The sequence below is a fragment of the Poecile atricapillus genome, chromosome 6 (assembly GCF_030490865.1).
Source record: "Poecile atricapillus isolate bPoeAtr1 chromosome 6, bPoeAtr1.hap1, whole genome shotgun sequence".
Classification (NCBI taxonomy): domain Eukaryota; kingdom Metazoa; phylum Chordata; class Aves; order Passeriformes; family Paridae; genus Poecile; species Poecile atricapillus.
Window position 1 is genome coordinate 36,108,988 of NC_081254.1, and position 21,605 is coordinate 36,130,592.

A 21,605-nucleotide genomic window follows, 5' to 3' on the forward strand; every position below is an offset into this window, starting at 1 on the left:
CATTGGGGCTGGAGCAGCTGGGACAGGGGAAGGTGTCCCTGCCATGGCTGGGTGGGATTTGAGGTCCCTCCCACCCAAAGTGATTCCAATTCTGGTCTGTGCAAGGTCTCCAAACACAGAATAAAAGGCCAGTCCCTGCCTCAGAGGATCAAACTACAGCAGAGGAGACAACACAAATCTATGGATGCCCTTGGAGCCATCCCATCCTCCCTTCCCCAGAGCTCACACAAAAACCTTCTCTGTCCTGGGTGTTGATTTTGTTCTTTGCTGGATTTTTATGCCCTTCTGTCTTCCACATATCCTGAAGCGACTTCCTTCTGTAATCATATTCCTTCTATTCCAAGCACATCATAGAAAATGTTAATTTCCTGCTTTTAATTGGGTTGATAAAGTCTTTTGTCTCACAAATCTTCCCCAATACATTCGGATTAGGTTTTGTTGTCTTACATGGCAGCAGAGCCCATTGTGTTGGGTTCCAGGCTCTGAACTTCTCCCTTTTTCAGAGTTTAACTTCCGTGGCTCTTCCTGACATGGATAATAAATTCTTTTGTTCACTGAAACTGAATTTCAAGAAGAGCACTTCTTTTTATGTGCACACAACTGGGAGCCAATCTTGGTTATTAATTACAGCGAGATAAGGGCTGGCACTGCAAGGGACGCTGTCCAGCTGAGAGTTTTGATTATTTATCCCTTGGCCTAGTGATGTCCAAGTCCACCTTTTATCCTTGGGAGTTCCACCAGCCAATTCCTTTCTTCTTCAGTACAGAACTCTTGCTTTTGGTTAATTGGGTTATTCTGAAGAGCTGCTTTTTGCTTCATTTTCCATTTTCTTTAACTTTTGACAGTGAAGTTACTGAAAATTGTCAGGACTTGCTTTGGAGGAGGAAGAGGATTTAACTAACACCTGGAATGATAAAATATTTCAGCTTCCTCTTTCAATTTTTATTTGGGCATAAACTTGAACTGGTTTTATATTCATGAGTTGCAGCAGCTTCCAGGTGATAACAAAGTATTGCCCAGCTTATAGCCAAGAATTCATCCAGAGTGATTTTTTACTATTGAAATTCTCTCTTCAGAGTAGTGATCTTGCAACTTGCTACTTCCTCTTACTGATATTTTAACAAATATATTTTTTTTAAATTAACTTCATTAGATAAAAAAAAAAATCTTAATTTTGCTATTTGCTCTTGTCACTGAAGGTGCTGAAATATCCTGAAAAGTGCTGTGAGGTTTGCCATGACATTTGATTTGCAAATGAAGATAGGCTGTAATAATTGTAGTAGGAGTATTAGTAGTAATAGAAGAAGTAATAATAATAATAATAAAATGATGGTGATGTTCTGTTGGCTGTCACTGTGATTTCTTCACTGACCTATGTGGGAAATGTTTTATCCAGCCACAGAAGGATTGATCAAATCAAAAATAAATTGGGATTTCAGTAATTCAAAAATCAACATTAAATCTCTTCTTTGGGCTGTTCCTTATGGAAAATGGGAGGAATTCCAGGCTTCCAAACCCCCCTGATACCCAGGGGTTATTTAATTCCAGTTGAACACATGTTCCATGCTCTGCTCCTTTGCTGTGGAAAACACAGCAGAACTTGTATTATTTATTCTTTGTTGCAATTAATATAAGGGAAAAAGCAAGAGTTACAATTGAAAGAAAAAGAATGGTATCTAAAGTAATGAGATTGTGCCAAAGCTTAATTAGATGGAGTAGATTGAATACATTACAGTGATGTCTTAAGGCTCTGTCGTTAAGTTGGAGTTGGAAGGGTTTTGATGTCCATGAGGAGCAGCCCTGGCTGGCCCCTGCTCCAAATTCTTCATTCTGGGGGAAGATTTGCACATCTCGTTGTGTTATCAGCTTGCAAAAGCACAAAGCAGGGATAAGGAGAGGATAAAACTGGTGATTGTCTGATCACACAGATAACTTGGGTTTCAATCTTAGTTTGTGCTACAGCTCAGTAATTGAATCATAGATCTCCCATCCGTGTATTCCAGAGCAGTGCAGGGTGTTCCTTTGTGTGCTGGGTTCAGCTCATTTATAAAATCTCTTCATGAATCTCTTGCCCAAAACACTGCCAGAGGTGCTGAATATGGGCTGAGGTGCTGAAATCCCTCCTTGGCTGTGCTGGGTGCAAGTGCAGAGATGCCTCTGTCATCTTAGTTATAAAGAATAATATTATAAAACACACCTGTATGGATGTATGGACTGGAGTTTTATGTATATTTGCTTATATTTTAATGTTTATTTGCTTATATTTTAAAAATACTTCAATCTTTTAATTATTTTTTGTGTTTTCCTTTCTAATTTTAATATTCCCATTTAGATCCTTTCTTTCTCCTCCCTAATTCTGCCATGGGGATGATCTGACTATGACACATCCCAGTGACATAAAATTTTTCTCTTTATTAATTTATTTCAACATACAAATAAATAAACAATCATAGCATCTTGATGGATTTATGTACATATTGATCTATTTATGAATTTATGCACATATTGATATATTTATATAAATACATCAATACGTTCATAAATAATCACTTGGCAACATACTGCCCATATATAAATATATATAAATAATGTCTGTGTTCATCATGTTGCCCATGTGTTTTCTGGAGGCTTCTTTTCTCTTAGATATCAAACTTTCAGCTAAATGTTAATTTTTTTTTTTCAGGAGAAATTGCTAAGTATCTTAAATTTATCACAAATCCTTTCTAGCTGGTTTGTTTTAAATAATCCTGGGGTTTTTTGGGGTTTTTTTTGCTAGCCTGAAGAAAAATCAACTTTATTTGCAGCAGTGAACTTTCTTTTTTAGGATTGGTTTTGGGGTAGAGGAAAACCAAACCCAGAATGTGTCAGGAGGGGTTTTTGTCATTTTTGGGGACTCTGAGGAGACACAAATCTCTCCCCACAAAGAGCAGCTCATTTGTCTGGGCATTAGCTGGCAGCTGCACAGCATAAATTTTGATTTTGCAGGGGGAATCTCATGTTTGTTTTGAAAATGGAGATCAGGCTACCGAGGAATAATCAGTTTATTTTTCAGCACCATGAATATGTAGTGCCCTACTTCTCCTGTGCCATTTGGTTTTCTCTTTCAAGCTTGTCAGGCCAACTCCTTTTGCAATTTAAGAGGCATTTTAGAACCTCCAGAAACTACAGTGGGTACTGAATTAGCATTTTGGAAATAGAGCAGTGAACAATGTTTTAAAGATTGTCCTTCAGTGGCATTTCTGTTGTACCATAAGTGGATTTTTTTTTTCTTGCCTCATGTGTTTAAAAATGTGGTTTTCTTGACCTTCAAGTTAAAATACAACCAGTTGTAGATCTGAGTTAGACACAACACTGTAACTTTAAAAATATATGTCTATCTAGTGCTAATAAACTGAATTTTTAATGATCTCTTGATTATGAAAAGATATTTTAAAGACAAGTGATTTTATCCCAAACACTCCCTGTGTTTCTGCATATGCTAATTTACTTGATTAATTTGGAGAACATCTGCATAGAATTCTGTACACTTACCAGTGGTGAGATCACACTGCTTTTCAAGTATCAGCCTCAAACTTCACTTTCCAGACAGACTCGGATTTTGTGTCTAATTGGGATGCCAAATATACAAAGGTACCCCAGAAGTGTGTAATTATGTAATTTTCTCTTGATCTTTCAGAGTCTTCCTGCGAGCAATTAATCAGTATGCAGATATGCTAAACAAAAAATTCCTTGATCAAGCCAACTTTGAGTTACAGGTAAGAAAATACTCCCAGTTTTAATGGAATAAATGATATTAATGTAATAAATTTCTGCCCTAAACATGTCGTTCTGCTGGGTTTATTCATCATTGTGGATCCCAGTTATCCCAGTTAAATCATTCCAGGCTCAGGTGTTGTGATCCATTCCTGACTTGTGGCTCTTGTCATGGAATCACAGAATCACAGCAGGGTTTGGGTTGGGATTCTGCTTGAATCATCAAAACACAAAGAAATGGGATTTGTAGCTGGGGAAGATTTGTTGGAAACATAAAGGCAACGAGGAGCTGTATTAAGAATTTATCAAGAAACACCATCTCTGTGGTGTCTGTTCTTTTCTCCTTTAAATATTTATGTGCATAATTTAGAGACTTTTAAGTTGTTTTGTAGGTGTGTAGAGAAACATTTCAGAGAATTAATGGAATCTCTTCTTGTCATTTTGGGGGCTTTCAGCTCTGGAACAACTATTTCCACCTGGCTGTTGCTTTTCTCACACAAGAATCTTTACAACTGGAGAATTTTTCAAGTGCTAAAAGAGCAAAAATCCTTAACAAGTAAGTCCTGCTCATCATCTAAATCGTGGCCAAGAGCTTGAGGTCTATTGCCATCATTTCAGTTTAATTTCTTTGCTAAATCTATTCAAATTGAGATGCAATCAAGGGATAATGAAGGGTTGGGTTGAAAAACATGAATCAAGTGTTGTGTGTGTTTCTGCCCTGGCATTGAGATGTGCATTTCACCGTTCCCTGCTGATGAATTCAGTGTTTGCTGCTGCAGGATGTTCAGAAAGTCAAGATCCTCAGAAGTGTTAACATGTTATAAAACTGCATTTGGAAATCACTTCAGCTTTGTGCTTCTTCTTAATCTCATTTTACTGCTCTTTATTGTTCATCCCTGATGTCCACTGAGAGGGAATTTTGGTGACTCTGGTTGTTTCTGCTGGTCTATCCCTGAAGGATGGCTTGGGATAGAATTTCCTGCTTCCAAGGGATTACATTCCCTACTTCCAACCACCCTGCTGCCAGCCAGAATCCCACAGCAAAGGAAAGCTGCAAAAGGGGAGGAGAAACCTGGAAATAAGAGTGGAACGTGAAGATTTTGTTTAAATGGAGTTATTAAGGGTGGAGAAGATCAGTGGAGTCCAAGGCCACCACTGTCCCCAAGTGCCACAACCTTACAGCTTTTAAATCCTTCCAGGGGTGGGAAAATCCACCTGAACAACCAATTCCAATGTCTGACCACACTCTGAGCAAGGAAATTTTCCCAACTCTCCATTTAACCTCCCCTGGCACAACCTGAGGCTGTTTTCTCCTTGTCTTATTGATATTTCTCCTGCATTTTATTGGTGTTCCACAGTAGTGAACACAAATATTATTATTAATATTTTTATTACTTAATTAAGATTGTTATTAATATTATTAAATATTTATTATAATAATATTAACAAGTATTAATATATTATTAATATTATTTTTACTTAACACCAAGCTCTGAAAAGAGCCAGTTTTGTGATTTCAGAGTGTGTGGATTCCTTTTTTTCTGTGGCATAATATTTGGGAAGAGCAGCCAGAAAAGCTGGATGTTCCCATAGCCAGTGAGGTCACAAAAATGGGGAATTTCCAAGCTGTGATTCCCTGAACAAGCACAGCACAGGCTCCTGGTGTGTACAATAAATAAAATGTGTCCAGATAGAGAAAAGATGGATTTTGTATCCCTTCACCTTCCCAATTCAGGCCTTTCTGTCTATTATTATGATAAGAGAAATCCCAGGGGGAGTGGGGACAGTTCATCACTGCTGCAGTGACTCGATTTTAAAGGCTTTTTGCTTGTGTAGCTTTTAGGTTTTGACCAGAAAATTCAGGAAAGGCTCCACATCCCATCCCAAGTTTTGGGATCCAAGTTTTGCCCTGCAAACTCCACTTTTTCCTCCTGAGTTTTGAGGTGTTTCCTTTGGAAGCTGTGCTCTACCTGAGCCTTGAAAGAGAATTTTAAAGCACTTTAGGATCTGCTCTGCCTGGGACTCGTGGGGCTTCCTTGATGAAACAGGAATATTTACAAGTTCAGTGGAAAAGTGGTGTCAAGCAGAGCTCAGGGTTTGGGGCTTGCACTGTAAATACCATAAATAACATTATAGATAAAGGTTTTCTTATGGAAAATGAGCTGGTATTGCAGAGCCAGGTATATTTTATTTAAGGAAATTGAGCTGGTATTGTAAAAGCAGGTATATTTTATTTAGGAAATTGAGATGGTGTTGCAGGTCAATTTTATTTCATTAAGTTCAGAATCCCTTTGCTCTCTGCCCAGTGTTAGTGAGCACCTATGAGAGCATTTCAGTTCATCTCAGGCTCCTGACCTGAACAAAGAACCAAAAGCTGAGCTGTAATTGGGCTGGAAATTGCTGTCAAATACATTTGTGGACTGATAATTCCTCTTTGTCAGGATGGGGACCACAGGCACAAATTTTCTTGGAGTGATTTTTCTGATAAACAGAGCAGTTTATCTCGCTGAAGGAATTCTAGGAATCAACAGGCATTTCTCACTGCTAATAGAAGTAAATAAATTAAGTCATTTGAAGTGGTTGCTTAATAAAGTTTGCAAAATTGTAAATCTTTGTTTATAATGAATTTGCAAATTGTTATTTTCAGTTTAATCAGGTTTTGGAGACAGGAATCGAGACAATAAATTCGAGACTCAATAAATGCATGGTCTGGAGGCACTTTGGTTGCTGTGTGAAGGCACTTCTGTGTCAAAAGGGATATAATTAATCAGTTAATTCAATATCACACTCACCCATCTTTTTAAGTACATATTTCAATTAAAACGTCAAATATTTAATAATTAAAATTTAATTATTGTAATTGGTAGGTTTTGCTAAACATTGCGTTTAAGCATTAGATAATAACAGATTCTTAATGATGCAGAAGATTCTCTTTAATCCATATTAATGACAGGGTGTCTCACTATTATCCCCCAGAAATCCTACAAGTTGCCAGATATTACAGTTTGCCTCATCTTGTTATTTAAGTAATGATCTTTAACTTGCAAATATTCCATGTAGCAAAGGCACCCTTGGAGCTACAGTTCCAGTTCTGATCCCATCATTAACGAAGGCTTTGGGGTGATTTCCACTCATTAAAGCTTTCCTGGTGTTCATGTGGAGAGGGATGGGAGTGGGAAGTGACCCTGGTGGGAGATGGGAGGTGTTGGTGTCTCCAGCTCTGCCTGGGACCGTGGAATGTTGGAATTGTTGAGCCTGGAAACCCTTTTTTTCTCCAAATTTTGATGTTTACAGAAGCATTGCTGAGGGTAATCTCAGTAGTGTGGGAACCTGTTCTGGAATTTCTTCTCTTTTTGGAGAAAATTTTAAAATGAGATTTATCTGCTTGTAGGTCTCAAATCTGCTTGTAGATTTATTTTGTTGTAATGCTGGTTGTGTTTTCCTTTTTTAAGGTACGGGGACATGAGAAGGCAGATTGGGTTTGAGATCAGGGACATGTGGTACAACCTGGGTAAGTATCCTAAGCACCTGTTGCCTTCAGTGTTCCCAAAAAACAATCTAGAGGGATATTCCTGGGAAAATTCAGTGCCAGCTTGGATAGGATTTGGAGCAACCTGCTCTGTGGAAGGTGTTTCTGCCCATGGAATGAGCCTTTGATGTCCCTTCCAACCCAAACCACCCCATGATTCTCTAAAATGAATTTGCTTTCTCTTGAAACAAAAGCATGCCTGCAGAAAGCTTTTAAAAAACAGGTGATTCAAGAAATCAAGCCACCTCTGCATATTTAATTCACCATCTGGGAAGGCACATCACTCTTGTTAATATTTATGTGTCTCGTGGTTTTTTGTGGGTTTCAGCCTCTTGCTGAACACAAAGCCCTTGTTATGGTGATACCTATTCAATGGAATTTTTTTTCCCCTTAAAAATATCTGTACACACGCATTTATATGTGTACTCATATATTTATATATATATATTTTGAGGATGCAGTACCTGGGACTGTAGCAAAATGGATGTGTCCAAGGGTTCTCAGTACCTCAGCCTGGAAATTCTGCTGAAATTCTGCTTTTCAGCCTGGTCTGGCTGCATCAGTGACTCAGGAGAGCCTGGGAAGTTTGGCCTCCCTGGAGCTCGTGGGTAAATGAGGCAGCTCTGCCTCTCTCCTGCCTGGGCTGCTCTCTGGGTATAATTTGCCTGTACAGGGATTGAATTTCATGAAAAACTGAATATTTACTATGACCTGAGTGTACTCCTCTGCCAGATTTCATTTTCCTGAGCTTAACAGCACAGACACTTCAGCTCTTGTGAGTTTTATCAAAACTTCCTTAAATGATCAGAAATAAAGGCGTTTGCCACTTCACTTCTATCTCTGGCTGAGCTGTTGTTGCTGAGAGTTGAAAAACCTCGGCATCTCTAAGAGAAGAGAGTGCCAAGGGTTCATAAGTATTTGATATCACAGAATTTGCATCCTATCTGCTGGAATGATGAGAAAAGGCTTCAGAGAGCAGCCGAGTTCACTTTTATTAGAAGCATCTTTGGTGAATTAAATGTCTGGAGAGCAGATTAGAGCTTAGTGCACGACTGAGATGTGACTTGACAGGCAGGTAATAAAATCAGTGTCGTGCCTGCTGCTGCATCACCCAGCGTGGGATGCTGCCAGCCTCTGGGTGAGTAATTAGCCAAATTCTTCTCTCTTCCAGGCCCACAGTTGTGGAGTTATGGAATTGTTAAGGTTGGGAAAGGTTGAGTTCAGCCCAGCACTGCCAGGGTCACCAGTGCCCTGTGTCCCCAAGTGCCACATCCACATGGGCTTTAAATCCCTCCAGGGATGGGGAGTCCAGCACTGCAATGAGCAGCCCCTTCCAGTGCTTGGAAATCATTTTGGTGAAGAAATTTTCCCAAATATCCAACCTGAGCCTTCCCTGGCCCAGCCTGAGGCCGTTCCCTCTCCTCCTGTCCCTGTTCCCTGGGAGCAGATCCCAAATCCCCCCGGCTGTCCCCTCCTGCCAGGGACTTGTGCAGAGCCAGAAATTCCCCCTGAGCCTCCTTTGCTCCAGCCTGAGCCCCTTCCCAGCTCCCTCAGGAATTCTCCAGCCCCTTCCCAGCTCCCTCAGGAATTCTCCAGCCCCTTCCCAGCTCCTCAGGAATTCTTCAGCCCCTTCCCAGCTCCCTCAGCCACCTTTTCCCCTCACTAATATTTCTGCCCTCTATAGATTCTTGCAGCTTCTTAAACTTTTCCCAGAATTTACTGGACTGAAAGTAGAAAGTTTGGTGCAGGCTTTTCCATCCAGCTGTTGTTAACTGAGGTTGTTTTATCCAGGCTGGGCTTTGTGGAGTGCATTGTGCTTTTCACTACTGCTGCTGTCACTGTGTGCTCTTTGCAGGTTATTTAGTTGCTCCAGGGTTCAGTTTCTCACCATTAACAAGGATAATAATTTCCCCTGGAGTTTTGGGAATCAGTTGGCACAAGGGGTAGTGTTTTCTTTAATATTTCTTTCTGTGCTGTCATGAAAGCCTTTTATTTTTAATGGATTTTTTATAAATGGAGATTATCTAGGTAAGATGCCTCTATGGCCTCCTCAAGCTCTAATACCTGTGACTCTCTAAGATCCATTAATGCCAAAATCCCGCATGTGGAGGGAGTCAGGAAATTGCTGCTCTTCCCAAGAAAAGCTGGGAGAGAAAGGTAAATGTGAGGACTGCAGTCCAAGGCAGCCTTTGTGCTTCTCCTGAGCAGCACCTTGATTTTCCTCATCTTCTTTGTCACACAGAGAGTGCATGTTAAACTCATGGATCACGTTCAACTTCTGGCTCTTCACCAACCTCATCTGTGTCACAGCATCAATTAAGAGGGAATTCCAACTTCCCACTGCATGGGAATCGATTGCAGGGTGCCTGACACTTTTATCTTGGAAGCTACACTGCATTAATCAAATTATTCATGTGTATGGTCAGAAACTAAACCAGAAGAAGTGAAAGTCTTGAATTTTGGAATTCTTGAGCGCAGGATTTTTATGTCTGTGCCGTGGTGCATGAGATGTGATGAAACCAAACCACCCTGACTTTTGATTTATGGATTAAAGGGTATAGAAAAGCCTCAAAAATTCAGATTTAGTCTCATCAGGTTTTGTTTCTAAATACCATGATTAACACATGATGCCTGCTGAGTTAAAATTCCCCAGCTGGGAAAAAGGCAGTCCTCCAGCTATAATGCACATTTCAAAGTATAATTTTTTTCTGAAACTAAATAGTAAAATAAGAATTCTTAAAGTTTTTACTTGGCTGCCTGTTTGTGACACAGGGGAGGCCTCAGTAGTCACACCTTCCTATTTTTATGAGCAGGAAAAATAATTAAAATAACATTTATAGTACAGAACAGCACTTCAGAGGCTTTTTTCCTTCCATACCACAACCTGAACTTTAAAATGCCTTGCTTGGAGTCACTGTTTTGTTGAAGCTGGGGCTTCTTAAAGTTTGCTGAGACATTAAGGATGAAAAAAGCATCAAACAGGCCGTGGCCTGGCTTGGAAATGCAGGAGCTCAAAAACCAGGCACTGAAAAAGGTTTTGGGATGCAATTTAGAACCGAGGGTCTGCTGGAGCTGGTGGGCTCAGGGGTGTGGTGGTGAATGGATCCCACCATGCCAGGGGGATGGAAGTGACATTCCAAAGGACATCCTGATGGGAAGGGTGGCCAGGGAATGGTGGCTGCTGGTGGTGACATCTGGAGCAGCTGGGGGGAGATGGAGAAACTCCTCAAGGTGAAGGGGAGTGAAATGGTGCTGGTGTCCTCCAGCCAGTGCCACCGTCCCTGCCAGGGCTTGACGTCACCAGAGGTGTCCAGACAGGGCCCTCAGTGTGGTTGGAGGGAGGGCCAGGGTTAAAAATAGCTCTGAACTTGGGTTGTTATGTAAAGAGAAGTCATTGCACATCACCTTCTCTGCGTTAGTCAGGCGTGTTCCCAGCCAGCCCAGGGGACAGGGGAGACTGCTGGATAATTATTCCCAGGTCATTGTGGCCCAGATTGAAATGGGAAGAGTGTGGGAAGTGAGGATCACACCTTAGCCAGCAAGGAGAGCACCTTGGGGTTGGTTTGTGATCAGGTCCCTTCCTGCTGTGTGGGCCAGGCATGAGATGCTGCAAGGGGCAGGTTTGGCATGGCCAAAGGTGCCTTTTTTCACATGTGATTCCTAAAGCAGCTGCACAAGTTGGTTTTCAGTAGAGACTCCTCAGTTTTCTCCCAGACTCGTCACATTTGGAGTCTCTGTGTGGGAGCTCCCACACTCCTGCAGAGAAGAAAAAGGTGAATTCTTTGCTGGGTTGTTTATCAGACAGGGGGATGGATGCCTTAGGGGGCCAGGGGAGGATTGTTTTCCTTCCTTCTTTGCTCCCAATGCTTTCTTCAGTGGGCCAGCATCTGCCAGGATCTGGTTGTCACAGCAAGCCCATGGGTGTCACCACGTGTGGCACAGACATCACCCAGGGCTCCCACTGCAGGGCCTCCCCCCAGAGAGCTGCAAACACCATCATCAAACCCAAGACTTAATCTTGTGTGGATTTTTCACATCTCAGGTTCAAAAGATGTTCCTCTTCTGAGGGGATTCCTGTGCTTGAGGCAGTGGAGAAGCCCTGTGTGGCACAGGGAGAGCTCGCAGCGTTCAGTCGGCGCGTGATGAACAGCTTTTGTCACCGTTATTTGTTTTCTGCAATATTGACTCTGGCACTCCTCAGGCATAACACAAGAAATCTGTCACCTGAGAGCCCCAGTGTAATAATCCTTGTAGGAGACTGAGGGAAGCTTTAGGCCTCTCTTTTGATGTTCCTGAGCAGGTCCCAGCACTGCAGCAGCACCCAAAGTCACCATTTTCGTTGAGTATTAATTTGCCCTGATCTGATTGCTAACACTAATAGGATACAGGAGTTTGCCAAATCAAGGAACTTAAATTATATCTGCTAAAAAAAGGAGCCTGTTTTGGTGGTAAAAGATTTTTCTTGATTACATTTGTTGAGATTTATGTTAGTTCTGGTCAAAGTGAAACTACCAATTAAAGACTTCACTGGTTACTGTCACGGTGGTGAAGTGCAGTGGAATAAAAATGAGTTGAAATCTGTTTCTGTCCACTGGTAACTGCAGTGGGAAGCGAGAGTTTGAGAGCTGGAGGAAACTGAGGACTGGACTCCAAAGAATCTGGTGTGAAGCACAGCACTGGGTGTAGAAGCAGTGTTTGAAGCTGGTTGTGAACATCCCTAACAGGGCATTTGTGAGGACCATCTCCAGCTCTGGCCTGAGCTCCCAGGGGGTCCCAGCCTGTTGCTGATGGAGAAATGTGTCTGTGTTTGTGTTTCCTGAGCTCTCAGGGCTGTGCTGCTGCAGCACCACTGCAGTGAGGAGATGGAACACCAGGACAGGGTGCCCAGAGCAGCTGGGACTGGGAGTGGGACTCCCTGGATCCCTGGGAGTGTCCAAGGCCAGGTTGGAGCCACCTGGGATGGTGGAAGGTGTCCCTGCAGGGACATCCAATTCCACAGCTGGGGTGGAATTGGGTGAACTTTAACATCACTCCCAACCATCCTGATGATTTTTCCATGGACTTATTCACCAGATAATTTACAGCGCACACACTCTGCATCCATTTAGCCAATAATACAACCAATAATCTACTCTTTTTCCCTAGGCCAGTATTTATTTGGTGCCACGCTCCTGCTAAGCTTTAATTTCCCTTCCCTGTGTGGAGCAGAGCAGGGATGGAGGCAGGAGCAGCTTCCTCTTGGGAAGCTAAAAATGCAATCAGGTTTCACAGGCAGCTCAGCTCCGAGGAAAGGAGACATATTGTGGGCTGGCTGAGCTGTGCTTTCATGTCTCGAGGCTCTGTTAGGCTGCACTCGTGGTGACACTTTGATAGACTGACACCGAGAACATTTTGTTCACACAGGAGTCTAAATAAGTTAATACAAGTGATGTGCCTTTTAGCCTCCCTCCCTGCCAGCCACACATTGTGTTTTAAAATAAAACCTGGAAATTCGGGTGTGAAAATTTGTAGTGGGAAATGTGGCGAGTCCCAGCTTGACGACTGATTCAGCGGCTCCTCTTGGTTTGGGTTTATACACCACCTGTATATTAATTCCTGTGTAATTAATAATAAAAATTGTGGTGGTCATCATCATCATCATCATCATCATCATCATCACCATCATCACCATCATCATCATTATCATCAAATAAATAAGAATAATAAAAAAGCGTTTCAATAGAGCCAGATGCTAAAACACATTTTTTTTATGCTCCCTGAGGATTTATGAATACAGCTTTTACCTCTTCTACCAAAGCCAGGGGTTGTTCACTCTGAAATGCATCTTTTCTCCTAAAGGTCAGCATAAAATCAAGTTCATCCCAGAAATGGTGGGGCCTATCCTGGAAATGACGCTGATCCCAGAGACGGAGCTGCGGAAAGCCACGATCCCCATTTTCTTTGACATGATGCAGTGTGAGTTCCACTCCACCAGAAGCTTCCAGAGGGTAAGCAGAGAACATTTAAAGCCTTTTGACAAAGCATAAGGAGTTTTGTTACTTCTCATTTTTCTGAGTAATATAATTATGGATTTGCTTATTTCCTATAAGTCCTGAGGGGCTGTGGAGTTTGCAGCTGTTGGTTTGAAGTGGTTATTGAAGGAGAAATTTGCATGTAGTAAATGAAACCTTTGGTTATGGCACAGGAACAAAGACAGATGTCTTAAATTGTCACTGTGACTCACACAAGGAGTTTGCTCCTGAGATAAATTGAACATAAAGAAAGGTTGATAATGTGGCAAAAGTATAACCTGTAAGGATTTATCATCTCTGCTCTCTTATAATTCTGATTTTCCTCGCCTTTTTATGGATTTTGAAGAGGAAAAAAACAATCCAGCACTGTCAGTGCTTCTTCTTGCTCTACAGGCACTGCAAAATCTCAAATAGTAATGGAGCATTTTTATTCTATTTGATTTGAACCTGCTGAGGGCTGCCCTTGAGTACACACACACTGTCTTTTCTGATGGCTCCAACTTTTGAAAGACAAATGGGAGTGAAAGAAAGTTTCTTGCTATCATTCATCTGACATTGCTTCCATTGAAACTTTACTTATGGATTGAGTTTAAGACTAGTTAGGCCAGGTAGGGTTTGGACTAAGCCAGTGGAGCTCCTTCCCACTGTGAGATTGCTGTCAGTCCAGGACATGACCTTGTGAATTCTGCAATAAAGCTTGACATGTGATGTTTGCTTTTCCCCCCTTTCTATTGGCAGCTTTCTTTCTTGGATGAAAAACCTTATCCTTTTCCATACTTTTCTTGTGAATTGCTCTTGAGAAGCAGCTCTTAATAAATCTGTAGGCAGAGTAAATGAAAATCTGCGTGGGGAGACTTAAGCAAGGGAAATGGCATCAGCTTTATTGCTTTGATTTGTTTTGTGCTGGATGGTGTGTGGAGAGGTTGTGAACTGTGTTTTGGCTTCATCCAATTACTGCATAATCATTTTTTCTTGTGTTTGACTCCAGAGCTACTGTAAAGATTGAAATGCTCACTGGGATACCATTTAAAGAGTTTCCTGTCAGATGCTCTCTTTCGTTGCTTGTCATTTTTTATTTGTACAATTATATAGATCATGAAGAATCCGAGGGTGACTTTATAGCTAAATTTATGGCCCTCAATTTTCCTGACAGAGGGAAACCAGCTTTGTGTGGAATAGTTGGATGATTTTAATAAATGAATGTCTTAAATATTTCACTTAGCAGGGTTTTCATGCTGTTTGAGAACAAAAATGCCTCATCCTCAAGCCAGAGATGTCTGGGGTTGTACTTGACACAGTGGCAGTGTAGCTTCTTTATTTTGGCATTGACAGGACAGGTGCAGAGGGTACAACCCCCTTTTCCATGGGTTTGGAGGAACCAGCCACATCCTGCAAGGAATAATAAATCTGCCCACTGATCATGCAGTTCTGAGTTTGCTGAGTGTCTCAGGTTGGCTTTTGGGGAATGAAGATCACAGGCTTGGGAAAAGCAGAGGGTTGAATGAAAGTCTCAGCTGGATGGGACTTCTGGAAGCAATCTGGGTCTCAGGTTGGGTTATCTGGGAGCACCTGAAGCTCAGTTTGGAATATCTCCAGTGAGGCTTGTTTGAGCATTTCTCTGGGTGAGCTATTCCAGTGTTTAATCCTGGCCTTTGGAAGGGGGTTTGGAATGACACAGGGTCCCTTCCATCCCAAACCATTCCAGGATTCTGTTATTCAGACTTTCTACTTTCCATTTCCTGATGGAATTTCCTTGGATCACCTTGTGCCTGGTTCTGCTTCCATCTCCTCTCTGAGCACTTTTCAGGTGTTGGGATGTTTGAGCTGGATTTTCTCTGGGCTCAGCTGTTACCGCTGAAGATGAATCGATCACACGGACACAGGTCGAGGTGTGGTGAAAGAAAGAGAAAGTTTATTTTTCCTCCCAGGATTTACAGACTTCTGACCATGGCCAGGGATTGGATGGTCAGGATAACACTTTCTCACTGCACTGGCCATGAGAGATGCCCATCACAAGATGTGGAACAGAAGGAATGTACACATATCTATGTTTACAGTTACTGTCCTGGGAAAGTCCTTAGAAAACTCTGTTAGCAAGCTCAAAAGCTGAGTTTTCAGGGTGACACTCAACAAACCCAATTCCTTCAACCACTGTGGGTTCTGCAGCACTCTGCCCTCCTTTAGACCATCTCCAGCTTGTCAGGGTCTCTCTAAGCTGCTGGATCAGAGCCAGACACGGAATTCCAGCCCTGGTTCAACAAGTGCAGCAGTCCTGGTGCAATCCAGGACACATTTAGGCTCCATTAAAGGATGACACTTTTTTTTTCATGTTCAGCTTGGTAAATTGGCTTTTCCCACTCACCTTCTTTCCCTTTGTGTACCTGGGAAAAGCTTCCATGAGGTCTTGCTCTGTGTTTTCCTCAGGAACTGAAGTGGGGCTGCCTGGTCTGTAGATTTCCTCGCTCATTTTTTTGTCTCATTTGTGTTGAAGTGATAGAAATAGATATAATCTATTTTTTTTTTTTAATATTACCAGTACCTAGGCAAGCTTTGAAGCTTAATGGGTCGATGTAATGTGCTGCTTTATATCCTTTATATGCAAGTACCAATTATCCTTGTCCAGCACTGCTTCCAGAGAGAACTTCCAAATGGCATGGTTGGCTGCTGTTAAACTAATCTGCCAGAAATCCAATTATCTAACCTTATTAGTCACATCAACAAGGGTTTAGATTGGCTCCACTTCACCAGCAGATGTATCAACCTCATGATTTGTGGGGGAGGAATTGCAGGTTTTTGCAGGCCTCTGATGCTGTGGTGGTTTGTGTGATAAACAGGCAGCTTTCCCTGTGGTGGTTTTCATTTCAGGAGGATTTGGGTTTGCCTGGTAAAACCAGGAACAGACAGAAGGGTTTTTTTTTCTTCTCCCAGTGTATTGAGAGACAGAACAGGATAAATTCCCCTTGTTTTTACAGAACTATATTAAGGCTGACTGAATTAAAAGCTGGATTTGCCCATTTTGTCCTGTTCTTCTGAAGGTGCTTTGAAGCCTTTATAAGATTTCAAAGTAGCCTGTACCTTAAAGCAGGAATCCCATCCTAAAAACAGCGTGGGACTGAAGCTTCCCTGTGGAAGGAAACTCCTCCTCCTCCTCTTGGCTTCTCCCTTGGCCAGTTTCAGGAGCGGAGCCTCCGGATCAAAGGGAATTTATCAGAGCCAGGGGAGCGATGAAAGAGAATTGCTTTGATTGTTCAGGTGAGCAGGATGGATCCCGTGGTGAGAACAGGAGGGAAAGCTTCAGGTGGAACAACCCTGCAGCTGGAATGTGGAATTTGGAGCATGGAAAGCTCCTGGTGTCAGTGCCTGTTCCTTCCAGCTGTGCCTTCATTCCTCATTTCCTACCAGAGCTCTTTGAATAAATTTTAACTGACCTTTTCTGGACCTGTGTCACTGCTGGTGCCACATTCTGCTTGTTTGGAGTTGAGCCCATTTCTAACATTTAACAATAAATCCCAGCATCACCAAAGAGTCACACCAGCATTTTGATTTTCACATGCTGGTTATTGATGAATTTCAGATGGGTTTAATTCCCCTTAGTCAGAAGTTTCTCCTGCTTTATCTGAATTTCTCTTGGCTTTCAGAACCTATAATTCTCTATTAAGTATTTTTGCTACTTCTGAGCCCTGGCTTAATCTCCCTTTCCTTTTCTCTCCTTTCCCTTTCCCTGTGCTGTGGATTTGCAGACAGGACACAAGTAAATGACTCTCCCAGTTCCTGTGATCCCACTGAACATTCAAATAACTAATCCTCCACAAAGGATTGGTTTCAATAAGTAACATTTTTTAATTACCTACAGTTGAAGTGTAAATGTGTATGTTTTTCTTGGTTTCTGGCCTTTTGGAAAATATCAATAATCCTCTCTCCCTCCACCTGGAGAGCAAGGGAGAAGGGTAATGATCCCATCATTTTGAATGGCTCCAGGTCTGTTCCCCAGCTGGAATGCTGTGGAAGAATTGGAAAAAGAATGGATGAAACCTTTGGGAATAACCACCAAGTTCCATAAAAAAACCTCTGAGCAAAGTTTTGCTGTACTTGTGTGCCATTTCTGCGTTAGGACTAATTTCTGGTGCTGTGATCTGTCACTTGAATTTTATATGGCAAATTATTATTAGCCCACATCAAAATGAATTTATAGCAGCTTGGAGGGCTGGAAGTCCTCCTCATCTACAGCAAAATTAACTTGTCAGCCAGTGCTACAAATTCAGCCTTCCTTGAGGTAAATCCTGGCCCAAAAGTGATCAGTTGAGTTGACACGAGCTGGCTCACCCTGATTTATTTGCTCCAGGGGGGAGATTGTCACAGAGAAGAAGCGCTGGATGTTGTCGTTGCTCAAGTTCAAACTCTCATCCTAAAGAGAAGCTGAGATCTTGATCAGCTGCGAGGAAAAGTGGATAAAAATGTCCTGTAATCTTCCTGGTATTGCCCCTCAAGCTTTCAGTGTCAGCAGGAGGATGTGAATGTGGCTCACTGATGGTGAAGATATTCCCCCTAAAGCCTTCAAAAAGTGCCACTCGCTCTAATGGAAACATTGGAGATGTGGCACTTCTTCATTTGAGACTAAATCCCATCACAATAATTGCAGGCTTATTTATGCATTAAATTAAATGTAATGCATTTATTTAAGGGAGAAAGAAAAGCATTAGGGAAAAAAAAAAAAAAGAGAGAAAAGGAAAAATGGAGTTTGTATCCAGGTGCAGTGTCCCAGAGCCACTGGCTTGTGCAGCTCCAGGGTCACATTCCTGCTCCCATCATGGGAAATGATAAACCTCCAAAGCTCCATAAACCTCAGCTGGTATTGATAAAATCTTCCTCCGTGGAAAGACCACAGAAGGAATTTTAACTGATGTTAAATAACATTTATTCATCTGGCTGCAATGATCTGCATCACAGCGACTCCATGAGAAATATCAGGAATGACTGAAGAGCAAAGATATTGTTAATAATCCTTAAAAACCCCGAAATGCCACAAGTCTGGCTCTGTTCAGCCCAAGAGGCTGTTAGGGAAAATGGCCCAACAAAGCTTGGATTTCCAGAGATTTAAGTAAAGCTGATAGTGGGAAGATCCTCGAGAGCCTGCATGACAAATGTAATTGCTCTTCTGTATCTGAGGAATCTCTTCCTAAAAAAATACATCACCTGCAGGGCTGGGGCTGGCAGCAAGTGTCAGTTTGCACATTGGGTTAGAAAGTCAATTTATTTCTGGGGTCATTAGGGATTTTTGTGACTTGTCTGTTTGATCATTGTGTTGTTTCAGTGTTTTACTCAACGCTCTGGTACTGTGGGGACACGTTTAGTTCTGGGGGGGAGTGGTTTGCATTATCCTGCCTTTCCTTATTTCCCAGTCATTATTTTAATATTTATTTTAATATTTAATAATGGATTCATTGCATTCACTGTGACCAGACACAGGGCCTGAGGGAACTGGAGCTGTGGCAGGGGGTTTAGGTTGGGTATCAGGAAAGGTTTCTCATCCAGAGGTGCTGGCACTGCCCAGGCTCTCAGGGAATGGACACCGAGGCTGCCAGAGCTCCAGGAGCCTTTGGACAGCACTCCAGGGATATCCAGGTGGGATTTTGGGGTGTCTGTGCAGGGACAGGGGCTGGACTGATGATCCCAGGAATTTTAAGATCCAGACAATCCATTCTTTCTCCATGGTACATTATGTACTGTTAATATCACCTGCAGATGCAAAGCACATCTCTTGACATTTACAAAATGTTGGTACTCTTTGTTTTTGCTGCTCCTCAGCATCCTTAGGGGTGGCTTAAGCAAGAGACAGTGAAAATACCTGGTGACACCTGTCCTGTCACCCACTGTGAGCACTGGGCTCCCACTCCCCTGCCACGGGCTCCCAGCTCACCCAGCCTCTCCTGCTGAGATCTGTCTTTAATCCTGTGGCTGTCTCTGCTTATTTAATGAAGAATTAGGAATTAGGTGACTTTACTGATTCCTTACAGAGCAGCAGGCCTAGAGTGAGCCTTCCTCCACTAACAGTTCACATCCATTCCTAGCAGCAGCAGCTAAAACCCTCTGTAAACATCAAAAATCCAGGGAATTACCCAGTTTGCATTTAAAACATATTCTGATGGCCTCTTAAGTTTGTGTTCTTTTAATATTGCCCACATAAAATTATTCTGGAGTTGTTTGAAACTACCCTCCTCTCTTCTGCAGGGTTTATTAACAGCTTTATCAGGCTGTGTCCTCCAGTCAGTGTCTGTGTGCTAAAAAGGGATGTCAGGGATGCTGGGGGGTGCATCCAGCAGGGTTTTCCAGCCTCAGGTGTTGCCTTTCCTCTCTCAGAGAGCATCCAGCATTTTTGTGTTTAGTTCTGTTGCTGGGGACATTCTGTGTCTCCTTTCTCCCTGCCCTCAATTCCTGGCATTAATCTCCTTTAGTTTTCCATAATGCAAATATTTACACTTCATTTAACAGCACGACCAGCGATTCCTTTAACCAGAGAAGTCCTTGTAGGGCAGGGGATCATCGTGGAGAGTCTAAAACCAGAGACTGCAAACTCTAAAAGTCAATCAAGCTTTAAAGCAGGGGCTGAACGTCTCACCGAGGCACCCAACCAATCTTTGAGGCATGGAGGCTACAGTAATAAAGTGAAATATTTGTCAGCTGATTATTTACGCTTGCTTTGTTTAATTACAGTTCGAAAACGAGATCATCACCAAACTGGATCACGAAGTGGAAGGAGGCCGTGGAGATGAGCAGTACAAAGTGTTATTTGACAAAATGTAAGTGTTGATCAGCAGCAAAATTTATGTCATGGGGAAGTCAGGAGAGAGAGCAATTAGACTACAATGAACTTTGTAGCCCAGAAATAATTAAAATCTGTTAACGATGCGCAATATTTAAAGCTGCACCTGAGTCAAGGTTTTTCTCCGTGTGTGATTAACAAGGGGAACTTAATTGGTTTTTCAGTCTCCTGGAGCACTGCAGGAAGCACAAATACCTGGCCAAGAGTGGGGAGACTTTTGTGAAGCTGGTGGTGCGGCTGATGGAGAGGCTGTTGGACTACAGGACCATCATGCACGATGAGAACAAGGAGAACCGCATGAGCTGCACTGTCAATGTGCTGGTGAGCAGGAAAACCACAAACCACCACCAAATCACTGCAAAATCACCACCAAATCACTGCAAATTCACTGCAAAATCACTGCAAAATCACTGCAAAATCATTGCAAATTCACTGCAAAATCACTGCAAAATCACCACAAAATCACTGCAAATTCACTGCAACATCACTGCAAAATCATTGCAAAATCACTGCAAACTCACTGCAAAATCACCACAAAATCACTGCAAAATCACCACAAAATCACTGCAAAATCACCACCAAATCACCACAAAATCACTGCAAATTCACTGCAAAATCACCACAAAATCATTGCAAAATCACCACAAAATCACTGCAAAATCATTGCAAAATCACCACAAAATCACTGCAAAATCACCACAAATTTGCTATGAAGCTACTACCAAACCACCACAGAATCACTGCAAAATCACCTCAAAATCACCACAAAATCACCTCAAAATTGCCACAAATTCGATGTGAAACCATCACAAAAGCACTGCAAAATCACTGCAAAATCACCACAAAACCACTGCAAAATCGCCACAAATTTTCTGTGAAACCACCACAAAATCACTTCAAAATTACCACAAAATCCCTGCAAAATCACTTCAAAATCATCACAAATTCGCTATGAAACCACCACAAAACTGTCACAAAATCTCCACTAAATCACCACAAAATCACTGCAAAATCACCTCAAAATCACTGCAAAATCACCACAGAATTGCCACAAATTTGCTATGAAACACCACAAAACCAGCACAAAATCACCATAAAATCATTGCAAAATCACCACAAATTTGCCAGAAAATCAGCACAAAATCACCACAAAATTTCGATAAATTCACCACAAATTCGCTATGAAAGCACTACAAAACCACCAAAAAATCACCACAAAATCTCTACAGAATCACCAAAAAATTACAAAATAACTGCAAAATCACTACAAAATCCCTGCAAAATCATCACAACATTGCCACAGTCACTATAAAATCACCACAGAACCACCAAAAATCACCCAAACCCCCATTACCCTCAAAATCCTGCACCTTTAACCAAGGGCTTGTGTCAAGCAGAGTCTGTTGGGATTTTCAGGAAAATTTGGAATTCTTTAGGATTTTTTCCTACTTTTTTCCTATTTTGGTGAAGGCCAATCTGTGAAAACACCGAT

At 42.0% G+C, this 21,605-nt stretch overlaps 1 protein-coding gene across 5 annotated transcripts in view; it reads left to right on the top strand.

The window, feature by feature from the left end:
* DOCK1 (dedicator of cytokinesis 1) overlaps positions 1 to 21,605 on the top strand; it is a 266,167-nt gene that overhangs the window by 187,214 nt on the left and 57,348 nt on the right. For all 5 annotated transcript variants that reach the window (XM_058841868.1, XM_058841871.1, XM_058841867.1 and 2 more), the window contains exons 30-35: positions 3,677 to 3,755; positions 4,209 to 4,309; positions 7,206 to 7,264; positions 13,121 to 13,269; positions 20,005 to 20,090; positions 20,278 to 20,434. In XM_058841868.1, coding sequence (XP_058697851.1) covers positions 3,677 to 3,755; positions 4,209 to 4,309; positions 7,206 to 7,264; positions 13,121 to 13,269; positions 20,005 to 20,090; positions 20,278 to 20,434 — 631 coding nt within the window. The remainder of the gene's footprint in view (positions 1 to 3,676; positions 3,756 to 4,208; positions 4,310 to 7,205; positions 7,265 to 13,120; positions 13,270 to 20,004; positions 20,091 to 20,277; positions 20,435 to 21,605) is intronic.